The sequence below is a fragment of the Lipophrys pholis genome (genome assembly GCF_963383615.2).
Source record: "Lipophrys pholis genome assembly, chromosome: 5".
Classification (NCBI taxonomy): Eukaryota; Metazoa; Chordata; class Actinopteri; order Blenniiformes; family Blenniidae; genus Lipophrys; species Lipophrys pholis.
In genome coordinates, this window is record NC_137628.1 from 19,907,325 (window position 1) to 19,922,187 (window position 14,863).

Sequence of the window (14,863 nt, forward strand, 5' to 3'; positions counted from 1 at the left end):
AAATACTCAGCACAGCCTGTATTCATTACCTTTCTTCACATTTCAGAATAGGGTAAATTATACATGTTATTGACTAAGTGTGATCAAACGTACTGAGTAATTCATGGCCTACTTTCATTCTCACTACTGCTTGAGCGATCAGTGTTTCAGGTCATGTTGTTTGTACCGACCACTGTTTTCAGAAAAATGCCCTCAGGGTTGCTCACAAAGACTCATCGGGCTCGCTGGTGCCTGCAGCTACACCGCGCTTTCTGCCCATTTTGGACAAACATCAGTGTCAAAAGCAACTTTCCCGTTGAGAGGAGGTATATGACCTCAGAACGCCTGTCCTTGAAGTCAGTATTGGTTCTCATCTGCTGTGAACAAAAGTTTGAGCTTCTGAGAGAAAGTCAACTTCTTCCACTGCAGAGAGCAGGGGTCGTGGCTTGAAATGGTTTTGACTGTTGGATTGCCCATTTAGTGACATTTTGAAATAATATTTATAGAACATAGTTGTAGTTTTGAATGAGTGTAATCGTTTGCATTAGCTGCAGCTCAAAAGGATTTTGTTATAAACCACATTACTTTAGAAAGTAATGAATCAGCCCAACAATAAGAACAGGTGAGAAGTGACGGGAACACCTACAGTCAATCCTCATGAATTGAGCTGCAGCATTCTACATAATAACAAAACTTAACATCTCAATTATACTTTTTATTGGATGGTAAAAATAAAACTTATTACCTTTGCCATCGAAATTTGATCCGAAGGTGATGTTTTTGTCCACGTGTATTTATTTTTACAAACAATTATTGATTGGTATGTATGTATGTATTGTCCCAATTCTTTGCAAAAACTATTAACCCGAATTGCATGAATGGTTCAGGGATTATTTGTCATCATCCAAGGACAAATCCATTAGATTTTGGGACCAAACAATTTCTGGGGAGGTAAGATATTTACTCCATTGGAGACACGCTGGTGCTGCGAGCACACTGTTAACTCCGTCCCCCGCCCGCCTTCTCCACTCTCACACAATCACACAATTTTTGTTAGCCACGACAACAGGAAAAGTTTCTTCCCAGATGATGTATCGAAAGCAAGCTGAGAAGACTCCCAAACCAGAGAGAAACCAATGACATTATTCTGTTCTCTTATCCCTGGGAGAGGGAGAAAGAGTATGTATAGACCGCAGGGGTGATCATAAAAAGTAAAGTTGAAGAGGACGAATACTTGTCTACCATAAAAAAAGAGTATAAAATAAGGAGCTGAGGGATGCTTGTTTCTCTTCATATGGGAGTCTGCGTGTGTTTTTATGTTATAAATGGATACAGCCCATGCTGTCTCCTCCAAGTGTGCACTGAAACACAAGATAACACAACTTTCTCTCTGCCCACTGTGAGGTAAAGAGAGGACCAAGAGGAGAAGGTGGGATGCTTGCAGGATTCAGTCTTATCTGGCACTCCACATTCAATCCCTCACAGCATGATGGATAAATACCACAGGAGAGGAAGGGCAAACACATTTTGCCTTAACCATCCTTTAGCTCTCGCTCTCTCTCACTTACACAAACAAACAAACAAACTCTCAAATGAATGCTCAAGTAGGGTTCACCATAATTTGTCCCTCTGTGATTGTATGCCACAGAAGTGTGTGCTCACCCTGGCGTGTAAGCTGCTTATCCATTTACCACGCTTCCTTTACGCTCTCCACGTCTGACTGGGAAAATTGATTTTACATTCAGTGACCAAGTTGAATTATTTGGGCTGAATCTCCTTCTTTTTTTTTTTTTTTTTTTAGTGATGGCAAAATTTATTGAAGGCTAAACGAGAAGGGGAAAAAAACAATTGCTTTCTATCCATCATCATAAATCTGTCTGGAATATATACATTTTTCTTGTGATTTCTTATGTTTGTATTCATCTGTAAACATTTCTTCATCCAACAAACTGATATCAGGTGCAGGCACACACAAGAAACTGGAAACTTGAAATAACTTAAAAGTCCAGGCTCCTCAGGAGCCTTTATTTCCTTATACCCTTTAAGCACACAAACAAACACACACACACACACACACACACACACACACACACACACACACACACACACACACACACACACACACACACACACACACACACACACACACACACACACACACACACACACACACACACACACACACACACACACACACACACACACACACACACACACACACACAGACCTATCTAAATGTAAATCATGTAATTCTTGCCCTCGGGAAAAACTTGCTTCACCAGCCTGCCTCTCACTGGGAGCGATTTCCCTTGGATGTATTTTAAGGAACAGACTGGTGGATTGAAGGGCTTCATGTTGCAGCCCCTGGCTGTGTGTGTGTGCTCATAGATGACATTAGAGGGTATAGACAAGAGGGCTGATGAGATTTTGAGGACAGATTAATCCTCCTGTGTCAAATGATCAGTGTGTATGTGCTCTTGTCTCACTGAGGGAGCGAGATAAATGAGAGCACTAATGATTGTTGGTCTGATCTGATCTAATCTCTCAATCAGCGAGAGCAGCTTTCTTTCTCCTCTCAATCCTCCCCAAACAGTGATAACATCAGAACTGACATGAGCCTACAGCTATAGCGGTGTAGCATATACACCTACCCGGCGTATATTTCTGCTGCAGCTGTCATGCGACCCTGGGTGCTGATGTGTGCATGTTTTTTTTATGTGTGTGCAGTTCTTGGCAGACTTGGAGTCCAACCCTCTCCTCCGCGACAGTGTAGAATGTCAGCGGCTCCTGATGGAAGGCATGAAGTATCACCTTTTGCCCCAGCGCCGGCCGTTGCTCCAGAGCCCCCGCACACGGCCCCGTAAGGCCACAGTGGGGGCCATGTTTGCAGTGGGGGGCATGGACGCCACGAAAGGTAACTGTCATGTACACAGATTCACACACATCAGACAGAGTCCAACAGCATCAAACACTGCAGCCTTCAAAGTGAGCTGCAGGAGAGAAGTTAACCAAGGATGTGTGCGTTTCAGTGGTTAAGTGATTAAAAATCTGCCCCCTCGCTTGTCGGCCCCTGAAATATTAGTTGGCTAAATCAATTAGTGTTTGATTCATGTACGCGGCGGCTCGACTGTCATGCAGCTGTCTGCCACTATTAGAGGCGACAGAACCATTTGGCACCAGTCCCCCGTCCCGCAGCAGCACTCAGTAGACGGCAGTTTTAAAAAGAGTGCAGTGGGAAGTTAAAAAGATGCTCTCTCAATTAAAACGGCACAGATTGGAGTTACTTTCATCTATAAAATGAAAACAAGGTTCCGTGTAGAATGTGTTAGGAAAAAAAGCCATTCATTTCCCCCACTCCAGCAATGCAACAGCCACATTCAAGTCAGTCATTTGAATATCATCCCGCACTATACGACAGCTGCTTTGACATTGTTTTACCCGGAGATGCTGTGATTCCAGCCGGTGTGAGAAGATACGACAACCATTCATGTCTATGACCTTGTAAGATATACTTCCACCTGAAAGCATGGGGGCATGAATCTAAAGGCTGACCTCCACAATACTCCCAACAGCATTTAAAATTCAATATGTTGAATATGAATGTGACTAAATACTTTAAGAAGCTCTTAATGCACGCAATGTTTTTGTGGGACGGTCATTGAAACAACAATATGTTGTTATTTTGACACGACAACATTGGTGTCATGTTTCACCAGGAAATTCTCTAAATCTCACCACTGTAAGACTGAACAAACTAAGTTTTGTAACTTTTCTGATCAAAGGGAAGTGTTTATGCCAGACTTGTTCATTTTTTGCTTTAATGTAACCTCAGCATTATCTAAATACAGAAAAGAAGGGTTTCAGAACTGCTGCTGTTGGAGAGCATCTTTCAGCAGCCAAGCACTTTAAAGTTACATTATAGTTTTACAAATGAGAAAGATTACAATGAGAATAGTACAGTACACATAACAGAAATATTCTGTATTTTGTCAGGGTGATTCTATTCAGAGTCGACAGTTTAATTTATTTTGGTTTTGCTTCATCCCTGAGTACATATGTTACTGAAGTCAGCATTTTAAGCCCCATCTTAAATGGTATGTTTCTACTTGTTATACTTTCACACAAAATATTGAGCAGTATTGTAGTGGTCACATTTAATAACATTCATCCACCTGTGACAAAAAAAGAAATGAAAAAAGGCTTTGCACAAAGAACACTGACAGAGCTTCACAATTTGATTCACACAATTTCACCTTTTTCCTTCTCTCCAGGTGCCACGAGTATTGAGCAGTACTGCCTTCGTCGGGACACCTGGAGGCAGGTTGCCACAATGAGTGGCAGAAGATTACAGTTTGGCGTAGCTGTCCTCGAAGGGCGTCTCTATGTGGTTGGAGGTCGAGATGGACTCAAGACGCTCAACACTGTGGAGTGTTACAACCCGCACAGCAAAGCCTGGAGCGTCATGCCTCCCATGTCCACACACAGGCATGGATTAGGTGAGCCCCCATTGTGGAAGGAATTGTGATATTTCCACAGTATGCGCAGGAAACAGCTTTGTCTTTGTCTGTCAGTGTTGTATCTGTGCGGCTGGCCAATGTTTTTGTTATCTGTCCATTGAATTTCAAGCGTTGTCCAGGCAACCATTAATAGACGAAATGAGTCTTGCTTTCAAAACTTGCTTTTCACATTTTTCCTTATACTGTTTTCTCAAAGGTCAGTTTCTCTGTAGAGCAACCGTGCTGCAGCTGATTGTGACTGAATATGTATCAACATGTTTTCAATAAGGTGGATTAAGTCTCCATTTCTCATTTTAAGGGATAGATAGTATTATCATTCACATCACAAGTACGCTAGTGCTGCAACGAAAGTAGTATACGATGTGCTGCTTCTTTTTGCTTTTATATATGTAGATGTATAAGAGGGAAGGAGGCGATTCGAACACACATCTGGCCTTGCAGATGTTGTGGCAGATAAATCCTCGGGAGAACGATGGTATTAACATGCTGGGAGCTCTACACGCCTAATGCCCTGGATGTATTTGCATAGAAAATGAAAACAAACGCCGTCTGTCCTGAATCAGAGGGAGTTTTTATGAGTTTGTCTAACCTTATATTGTTTTGGAAAGTTGCCATCATGTGTGGTTGCATATTGCAGGTGTAGCCGTCCTAGAGGGACCCATGTATGCTGTGGGAGGCCATGATGGCTGGAGTTACCTTAGTACTGTGGAAAGGTGAGAGGACACGTCACACGTCAACTTTTGTATTGCATTTCTGGGAATACCACACCTCAGACCTTTTACTGAGGATATTTCTACACTTTAACGTCAGTGTAAAATCCCCTGATGTGCCATTTACACTTGTTAAAATATGTAGAAAATCTTTATAGTGACCAAAATCCTTTATTTCACCTTTGATGCATTTCTCACTGGATTTCTATAAATGATTATTTAAAACTATTAGAGGCTTTGCTCGGACAATGGAACAAAACATATAAGCCGCAGAAGAATTGTATCATGATTGTCATCAATGGATAATTTTGCAATGCAAAAGAAATCGAGGAAAAAAGCAGAAGTTACCAAATATTCCAATAAAGGCTGTGTCACCTGTCAGTAACTACCAATACATTTGCAACTCCTCACCATGTTTGTGTATCACGTGGGAAAACTTTTGCATTACCCTCTAATGTTAATTTGTTCACCGATAATACTTTTGCGTTACCTTGCAGCTCTACCAGACAGTAGTGTGTGTGTTACCTTGTAGAACATGTTCTCTTACAGTACATTTTGCATTTTGTCATGTTAGTATTGAGCCAGTCACTTTGAATTGCTGTTTTCTTGGAAATAGTTTTACATTTACACAAGTGGAGATGTACATTAATTTCTTGACTGCACGGTGTGTTTCAATAGCTGCAGGTTAGTCATGTTATTCTTTTAGCAGAACTAAAAAGTTGTTCACAACCTTTTCATCAGGTGGGATCCCCAAGCCCGCCAGTGGAGCTTTGTTGCAAGCATGGCCACGCCAAGAAGCACAGTGGGGGTTGCTGTTCTCAATGGCAAGTAAGTGATCTCCCAAATCCCCCGGCTTATTGCTTTCAAACAACTGAGCTGGGCCCGAGTTAAACATGCATTATTAGCACTAAAGCACTGCTTTATATATTTATATATGGCTTGAAAAAAAAAAATTTGTCACGTGGGAAACCTGAGAAAATATCCAATAGGTCACATTTCTCCTTCCTTGTTTAGAAGGCCGGGGTTAAAGAGTGGAAAGCTTTGTTATTTTAACTGCTGTACAAAGTGACCCCTGTGCAACACAGACCTGCTGCCACATAAAACGCTGATGGAAAAAGGCCTGGGAAACACACACATGCTCACTAGTGCACTTTTTAACAATATATTACATAAAACACTGATGGAAAATTGGAAAAGGGACACACACACACACACACACACACACACACACACACACACACACACACACACACACACACACACTTTAACAGCATGGTTTAATAAGTTCAGTGCTTCAACTCCTCACTTGCCCTGAAATTAGAAAGAAGTTATTTGAATCAAACTGTTGTTTTTATGATTCGGTGCCTGTAAGAGATGCCGGCGTGAAAGCTTTTATAGATGCTAATTAATACAGAATCATCACTTTTATGGAAACCATGCCCAGCAGAGGTAGGGTAGGTGTGTGCGTGGCATGTATGTGTTGGGTATTCTGAGTGCTCTTTGCCTTATGGAGCTCATTACTTGCTCGACTGGTTTTGTTTCACTTTCCTCTTCAGTGTCCAAACGCGCACACAGACACAGACACACTGAGTTTCCTCAAGAGTGTTACCTGATTGATTTTGCTCACCTCATCTTGCCCTAAGAAAACCTGCAACACACACACACACACACACACACACACACACACACACACACACACACACACACACACACACACACACACACACACACACACACACACACACACACACACACACACACACACACACACACACACACACACACACACACACACACACACACACACACACCTAGTGCCATATGTTTCCATGTCCTTAAATTGAAAGGGGACTTCCAGAGAATTGTAAGCATCGCTTTGTGTGTCCGGACTGGAAACACTATCTCTGTCTCTCTCAGGTTGTATGCAGTGGGAGGTCGAGACGGTTCATCCTGCCTGCGTTCAGTGGAGTGTTTCGACCCGCACACCAACAGGTCAGAGACGAGGGACTTCATTTGGCCAGAATTAATTGGCAACTCCTGTTTTTTATTTCCTGTGGACGTTTCCAGTGTAGTGCCTCTTCTTTTAAGTTTATTTACCTGCAGATCAAAGGAGCCTTGAACCCTCTCAGAATTTTAAAACAGGCCCCATTTAAACAACTTCTGAATATCAAGTGTGTTGTTAAGGTCTTGTAGAAGAGATTACATTTTTTACATTTATCAGGTGTCCCTCAGTGCTGAGGATACTGAGAGTACGTATTTTTCTGACGGTTGTATTTTCCATGTGTAGGTGGTGTGCTTGTGCTCCGATGGCCAAAAGACGTGGAGGTGTAGGTGTGGCCACATGGCACGGCTTTCTGTACGCTATTGGAGGTCATGATGCTCCAGCCTCGTCTCTGGCGTCTCGGTTAAGTGACTGTGTCGAAAGGTGAGTCTCATTTTGACAAGAGGATGTGACTAGTTATTTTAATGTACTTCCGTTGTTGTTTGGAATTCTTGTGAGCTTACAGCATATTTGAAGGAATTAGTGCTGTGTACGCTATTTGTGTGTTTGTGTGTGCAGGTATGACCCGCAGACAGACGTGTGGACAGCTGTAGCCCCAATGAGCATCAGCAGAGATGCCGTTGGGGTTTGTCTGCTTGGCGACCGTCTCTATGCTGTGGGTGGGTACGACGGGCAGGTGTATCTGAACACTGTGGAAACTTACGACCCCCAGACCAACGAGTGGACACAGGTACCGTCCACAGACACACGCAGTACAGAGTGTATACAGTTCAACAAACTGTGTTCTTATATTGTTGACACATGCACAGCATATATCTATCTTTCTGCTTTTATTTACACCGACTGGAGTTCAGTAAAAACGTAATAAATCTCAATGTGTACACATACTAGTGTTACAATAACACTTTTTGACCTTCCTCCTCATATCCCATATAACTATCGCATGTTATCATTGTTATGTAAATGTCTGCTTTCCTCATGCTAATATTGTCCTTGTCGCTGCAGCTCTTTGAGGTAGTGTGGACTATTTCATTATTAAATTATCTCATTTAGGAGCTTTCCGTTTCTATCACACTTCAGTTTCTACCTCATCTCCCACACAGGCTCAGAGGATTCCCAGCAAAAGTAGATGGAAATCATCCGTTTTAGAGACTCGTATCGTGCTGAGAAGTAAAGAGGTCTAGGTTCAAAGGCAATGCTGGGAAACACTGAGATGACAGGAGACATGTTGAAACCAGTAAATGTCTTCTGTAAGCACGTATTGTCAGACACTGAAACACATAAAGCCAACAGGTGTATCGTCAGTCCTCTTCTTGCAGCATGACTTTGCCTGGTTGCTTTATCACAAGCTGTGTCAGCACTGCAGACTCAAAAGCAAATGACACAAGTAGTAAGTTTCAGGTTCAAAATGTGGCACAGCTTGTACTATCTGTGTAAAATCTCCAAAATAAAACCAAAGGCACTGCTGCACCTGGTGGCTAAATGAGCTTGATTCCTCTTTATTGATCACTAGTTGTAGAATACCTTTTATCCTTGTGGTTACCGTTTCGTCAATATATTTTAAATTGATAATATTGTTGGTGTCGATTCTAGAAAGCTTTTATCTGGCCTCACCAGCCTCAACAAATACACTGCACCACTACATCTGTGCGCAATATCCTCTCTACCTGTTCATAGTACGCTGCACTGTTCACCTGGATGCATAGTTGTCACTTACTGTTTCTTCTGCCTGTGTGTCACCCGACAGGCTGTCTGCTTTGTTTCTGGAGTGTACTCATATTATTATCCCTCCCCCCTGACTGCTGGGCTCAGGACAGTGTTAAAATGACAGGTGTCAAACATGTAGCCAAAACCAGCCCACCGATCCAGTCCAGGCCAGTTCCCTTGAGTCAAATCCTGAAGGGTTTCATTTATATAATGTGGACTTACTTTTTTGCAGTAACACAAATGAAAACATTTTTAAAACATTGTCATTATTTACAGGACTTTATTGCATCATTTTACTAGTCTGGCCACTCTCGATGAGATTGCGCCATACATGGAACCAGAAGTGCGTTGAGAAATATGCGCCACGATGACGCCCCTGTTCTATATCATCATTGTTCATTTTCTACTTTTCTCATAATGATCCACTGCAGCGAGCTGGTTGAAGGAGGCATTTGTCTGAATACTCATTAAGCTCACTCTGTTGAAAAGTTTTAATGAACAAAGCAATTCCACCGTGTTTGTCATATGCAAACCCAGTAAAATATGCAAACAGTCAATCCTGAAAGAGAAGTGGACTGCTTTCAGCGATCGTGTCTAAACAGCCTCGGCCTGCCTCAACATCCAGATTTCATAAAGAAGAAAATACCAATGTGAAGCCGCAACACTTAAGAAGGCCTTTGGTCGACCTTTGTGTCCTTCAGTCAAAGAAGAATGAAACAATAACAAAAATCTAACTGTTGCCATCTCCATGTGTTCAATACAGAGTCCACAAAACAGTTTGTACCTAAAATAAACCACAAGAAATCTTCCTGAGAAACTCCAGACAACCAGAGGCCTCTGTAAATAAAGCAATCTGCTCTCGACACTATTGTTCTCTTGATGCAGTTCTCCTGAGGCTTTAAATATCTTTTAACTTGATGAATTATCACATAATCTTTTGGAGCAGATGGGTTAGCCTCACGGTCATTAAAATACAGTATTGTCAGCATATAAACCCTGACTAGGGAGTTAAAGTTGTTAGCAGTTACTTACTGAAACATGAGACTATATTGTCATTTCATTTCTGTTGAGTCGTTCTGCTTTCCTAAGAAATAGATCCAGTATCCGTTCCACTTCCAGCTGTTTTCATCTTCCAAAGACAGGAGTCAATACTGTTATGTTAGTGGAGGGGTTTGCAGCATTTTCTCTGTAAACAACCGTTTTGAGTTAATCAAAATTGTAAAGTTGCGAGCCCTGAAACTAAAGCACCATCCCTGTAAAGCGGAGGAGATCTAAGCAGTCTGTGCGTCCCCATGAGCAACCTGCTCAACATCACATGCCGACATTTGGATATTTAAAGGTACCGCCTGCAGCGACTTATAGCACCGATGACAAGTTGGTAGTTGTCGGCTGCGTAATATTGAATGTGCTCCATATGTTCACAAGTTCTACGGCATGTCTTCAGCTGGAAGCATAAACAGTGATTTACACTTGTGCGGTCATTGCCTCCATTTCCTCCGCTGTCCCTCCAGGTAGCGCCGCTGTGTCTGGGCCGGGCCGGAGCGTGTGTGGTGGCCGTCAGATTGTGACTGCATGGACACAAACACTCTCCGGGACAATGTGCATGAGGCGGCTCGTCCCGGCCGACCCCGAAGGGCCAACTGGAAGGCCCCCCGTCTGCCCACGCTGGGGAACGAGAGAGGTTTCTGGAGCCTCTCCAGGTTTCACACAGTCACATGTTGGTCTCTTTACCACCTCCTTATCAGTCAGATTTCAGGCGGAGATTTGGGGTGAAGGTCGTTTCAGGTTTCTGATACGCATCCTGATAACTTGTGCCACCGAAGAGAAATGCAGTGAATGAGGGTAAACCCGAAGCGTTTATCCGAGCACGACAGAACAGCTGTCTCACAGACCTTGTTTTTTTTTCTTTTTTTCATACTTGGATATTATTGTGTTCCTGCAGACACGCTGGGACACACGCAGACATACTCACACTTATATATAAACCTAGGTGGCTGCTTTCAGCTTCTGTTTCTGCTGACGAACAGGTGAGAGGCAGAGAGAGGATGTCAAAACTGCCTCATCATGTTCGGCTCTCGGTTTCCCTAACATCATCAGATAGTCTGTATTGATGCTATTTTAATATATTCCCCATTATTTTTATGCTGCAGTTGGCAAGTGCTTTTCTCCGCTGTTTTTCCTACTGTTGCCGGCTGACAGATGAAAGAAAGACTTTTGACATAATCAGCACAACCTCATGAACAGCGTTCATCCCGTAAGGAACTACGAGGGGCTTTATTGTTTTCAGTTAAAAACATACGACGCTTCATCTAATATTTCTGCTCGTATGGCTTCTGTGTTGCATCAGCTCACATCTCAAGCTCCTGCCAACTGCTGTGTGCAATCTATTGCAGCTTCTCTTTTATTGTACACAGGTAGGATCTTTTTTTTTGCATTTATGTCTTTTCTTAGAAATGCTGCTTTTTCTCACATAATGAAGTCTATTTATCGAGTCAGTCTACAGCCCAAAGTAAGAGAAGGAATAATACCGCCCCGGCCCTTTGTTGATCCCTGCAGGGAAATTTTGTTTTCAATTTCCTCCAGAGCACAAGGTCAGCCATTTACAGGGTCAGTTTAGCTTCTCTGTCCAACCAGCTACCTTATTTTGCTCCACGGTAGAAGCCGTTTTCTCATTGTTTGTGTGTGTGGATGTGTGCACGTGTCTATGTGTGTGCGTGTTGGTTGTTCAGAGATTGCTAAGAGTATATTTTTATCTCAAATGAGAATCTGCCCCCCCACCCCCACTCCCCACATCCTCAATTCCCTGCTGCTTTTTTGCTTTCTCTTCATCCCCATTTTCCCCATTGCATCACCACACACACACACACACACACACACACACACACACACACACACACACACACACACACACACACACACACACACACACACATACTGTATACGCACCACTTTGCTTTACAGCTGAATTGCACTCCGACAAAACATGAACAACAGACCATATAATGAGAACTTGGATTTAATCACGCTATTTCAGCCAGTGCCAACATTTTGTTTGATGTTGAGTTCCAAGCGTTATTAGATTTGATGCTGCTGTAGACAAAGTGTCAGACATGAGCTTGGAATATGACTCCAATGAAATGAAATCGTGGGGTCGTTTATGTAAACTCACATGACAAGAATCCTTAACGGTTCAAGCGTATGCTTCAGTTATTCCATGCTGGGTTCTTAATTGTGTATTTCCTGTCAGTTTGGGTTGTGTGTGTGTGAATGTGTGTGTGTGTCTGTGTCTGTTGGTGTGTAAAGAAAGAAAACTCCTGACGGTGAGAGGCAAAGCAGGCATCCTGTCTGAAGTGACAGATCTAGAGCTAATGTAGCCCCCAGGACGCACTTTACAAACACGCGCAGACATATCGCACACCAACACATGCGCGCGCACAAAATTCGCACAAAGGCACACTTAACCACACAGCTGAAAGCCAAGTGCCCCGGGAGCCGGCGAAGATTGAAAAGCTGCCCAAATTTTCCGGCATGACATCTAAAAAGCAGACGGGCAGGCTGGCAATTCCCCTCAGCTGAGCTGATGTTTATTCAAGCCTAATGCACTGCTGCATTATTCTGTTTTCCTCCACTGAAAACCTGCCTGCTGCTTATTGAGAGTGATTCTCTTTATTTCACAGCAGAAGTGTGTCACCTCCACTGTGTGATTCCAGTTCGATGTTGAAAAATAAAAAAGACAGACATTCCAAAGCCACTATATATATTTAGTGTATATTATGTACATGAATGAACAAAAAGCCTGTATGTAGTCTTATTGCATTATACTGTATAATTATATAATTTCCACCTAATGAATAACATGTTAATATGTGTTTCATGTGGTACCATGAATTCAAAGGAAGAAGGGGTTTAATAAAGATGGTTGGTGAAACAGCACATCCCTTTTTTTTTTATTGAATGTTACACTCCATCTTTTATGAAATTAATAATGTATGTACTATATATGATCCTGTATAATGCTATTGTTCTTTTATACATTAAAGTCAACATGTCATTCAGCTCGTTTCTCTGTTCTTTTATACTGTTTTCTTTTCCTTTACCTGGCTCTTCATGTCTATGGTTTTGTCAGCGGTTCGCTTCTGTCACGGTCTCAGTGAATCAAGGGGTAATTGTGTTTATGTGTGGCTCATATCTCTGACAGCACCCCCGTTCGTGCAGTCCTTGCCATGGCAGTTCAGAGGTTTCTGTGTAGGTTTTTGGCAACTGAACTGCAGCTCTGAATTAATTTCCAGTGGCAGGAGGTTTAAACGAACCCTCGTAATTTGTAACTGTGAACCCAGTAACTTTAAAAGCAGGAGTATGAGCCAGAGATGTGGCAGCAAGTTGAAGCACTGGCTGAGAAATGGTGTGGGTGTGTATGTGCATGTATGTTTGTGTGTGTGTGTGTGTGTGTGTGTGTGTGTGTGTGTGTGTGTGTGTGTGTGTGTGTGTGTGTGTGTGTGTGTGTGTGTGTGTGTGTGTGTGTGTGTGTGTGTGTGTGTGTGTGTGTGTGTGTGCATGTATGTTTGTGTGTGTGTGAGGAAGAGGAATGCTCACAATTTACAGAAGCTTTAACCTCGGGACAGCCACCGGTAGCCAAGTGATTCCCCTCTGTTATTTATAGCAGGAGAGGCTTTTAATCATAAGCAGTTTTGACAAACGGTTCCCGGTGGCACTGAGAAATGATGCCACTGACCTTGCCTCTCTGCCGCAGCAGCACCTGAGTCTACTGCGTCTGGTAGAAACAAGGGGGAGACAGAAAGGACATTGCAGGACATTGGGACTGTTTGCTGAGGTTCACTTGTAGACATAACCTGCAGACATGTAGCTGTACAGTTAAATCTCACACGTGTGTGTGTGAAACAAGAAATCCATTCAGAGCTTGTGTTTTATTTTATTTTCATTCTTATGGACATGCTAACGTTCCCAGAGATCTCACGGCTTTCAGGCTTCAGTGTGTATAAAATGGTGCACCAAGGACCAGGAACATTTACATTTGATCGAGTACTTAAAAGCCATAAAAGATACCGAGTGTTGGGTTTCATATACTATCCACACACACACACACACAGAAAACATACAACCTCAGTTAAGAGTTTGAACAAACAGATTCAGAATATACATGTGAAAATATTAGTGTCATTTAATACCAAAATGTCCAACCATCCATTAATACTGGTAGTGTTATCATACTGTGGACACCTCATTCACAATCACTCTTCACTTTGTAATTATTTTGTCATGCGAAGTTACAGCATTAATCACGGCGAAGATATAAAATAGTAACTGATCCTAACACTGCTGCAGTGGTGTTGGACTGATAAGTAGAAGTAACACTGTCATCCTCGGGAAGAGTTCAAATTAATACCCTATTTGGCTCCCAAAATGCTCTGGGCCGTCACATTCAGAACAACTTCAGGGAGGGAACATGTTTGAGTCTTAATCTGTATTCTCATGTTGCAGAGTTGGTGTATTACAGTAATGTCTTGGACAGGTTCCTATGTTTAAGGTTACAGAGTTTAAAGCATTGTTGCCTATGGGTTTGTTCACCACTTATTGCTGTGGTTGCCTGTGTGTGAGTGTGTCATTGCAGTGAGCACAATCCATGGACTTGAAGAAGCTGTAATTTCTTATTTATCACAATTGTTCTCATGAGGATGAACTAAACTTACACCAGGGACATCATGTATGAACACACAATATATGAAGACTATTTAAAATCATTTATTGCACAAATGTCCAATTGAATGCAGGGATGAAAAAAGTAACAATTTAACATTGAAAACGTTCTGTAATGTCACAGATTATATTCGTTTCCACAAATCTAGAATCTGAAAAATAAACGGAAATGTTTAAGAGGGAGAAGAAAAAATCTAAGTGACAATATAAATCCAAAACAGGGGAGTTAAAAA

At 42.3% G+C, this 14,863-nt stretch overlaps 1 protein-coding gene across 2 annotated transcripts in view; it reads left to right on the forward strand.

Moving 5' to 3' along the window:
- klhl5 (kelch-like family member 5) overlaps positions 1-12,970 on the forward strand; it is a 61,593-nt gene extending 48,623 nt beyond the window's left edge. For both annotated transcript variants that reach the window (XM_080463901.1, XM_080463900.1), the window contains exons 7-14: positions 2,707-2,893; positions 4,251-4,475; positions 5,134-5,209; positions 5,948-6,034; positions 7,124-7,198; positions 7,494-7,631; positions 7,767-7,938; positions 10,427-12,970. In XM_080463901.1, the coding sequence (XP_080320027.1) occupies positions 2,707-2,893; positions 4,251-4,475; positions 5,134-5,209; positions 5,948-6,034; positions 7,124-7,198; positions 7,494-7,631; positions 7,767-7,938; positions 10,427-10,483 (1,017 nt within the window). In that variant the 3' untranslated portion in view covers positions 10,484-12,970. The remainder of the gene's footprint in view (positions 1-2,706; positions 2,894-4,250; positions 4,476-5,133; positions 5,210-5,947; positions 6,035-7,123; positions 7,199-7,493; positions 7,632-7,766; positions 7,939-10,426) is intronic.
- Positions 12,971-14,863: the final 1,893 nt, after the last annotated feature.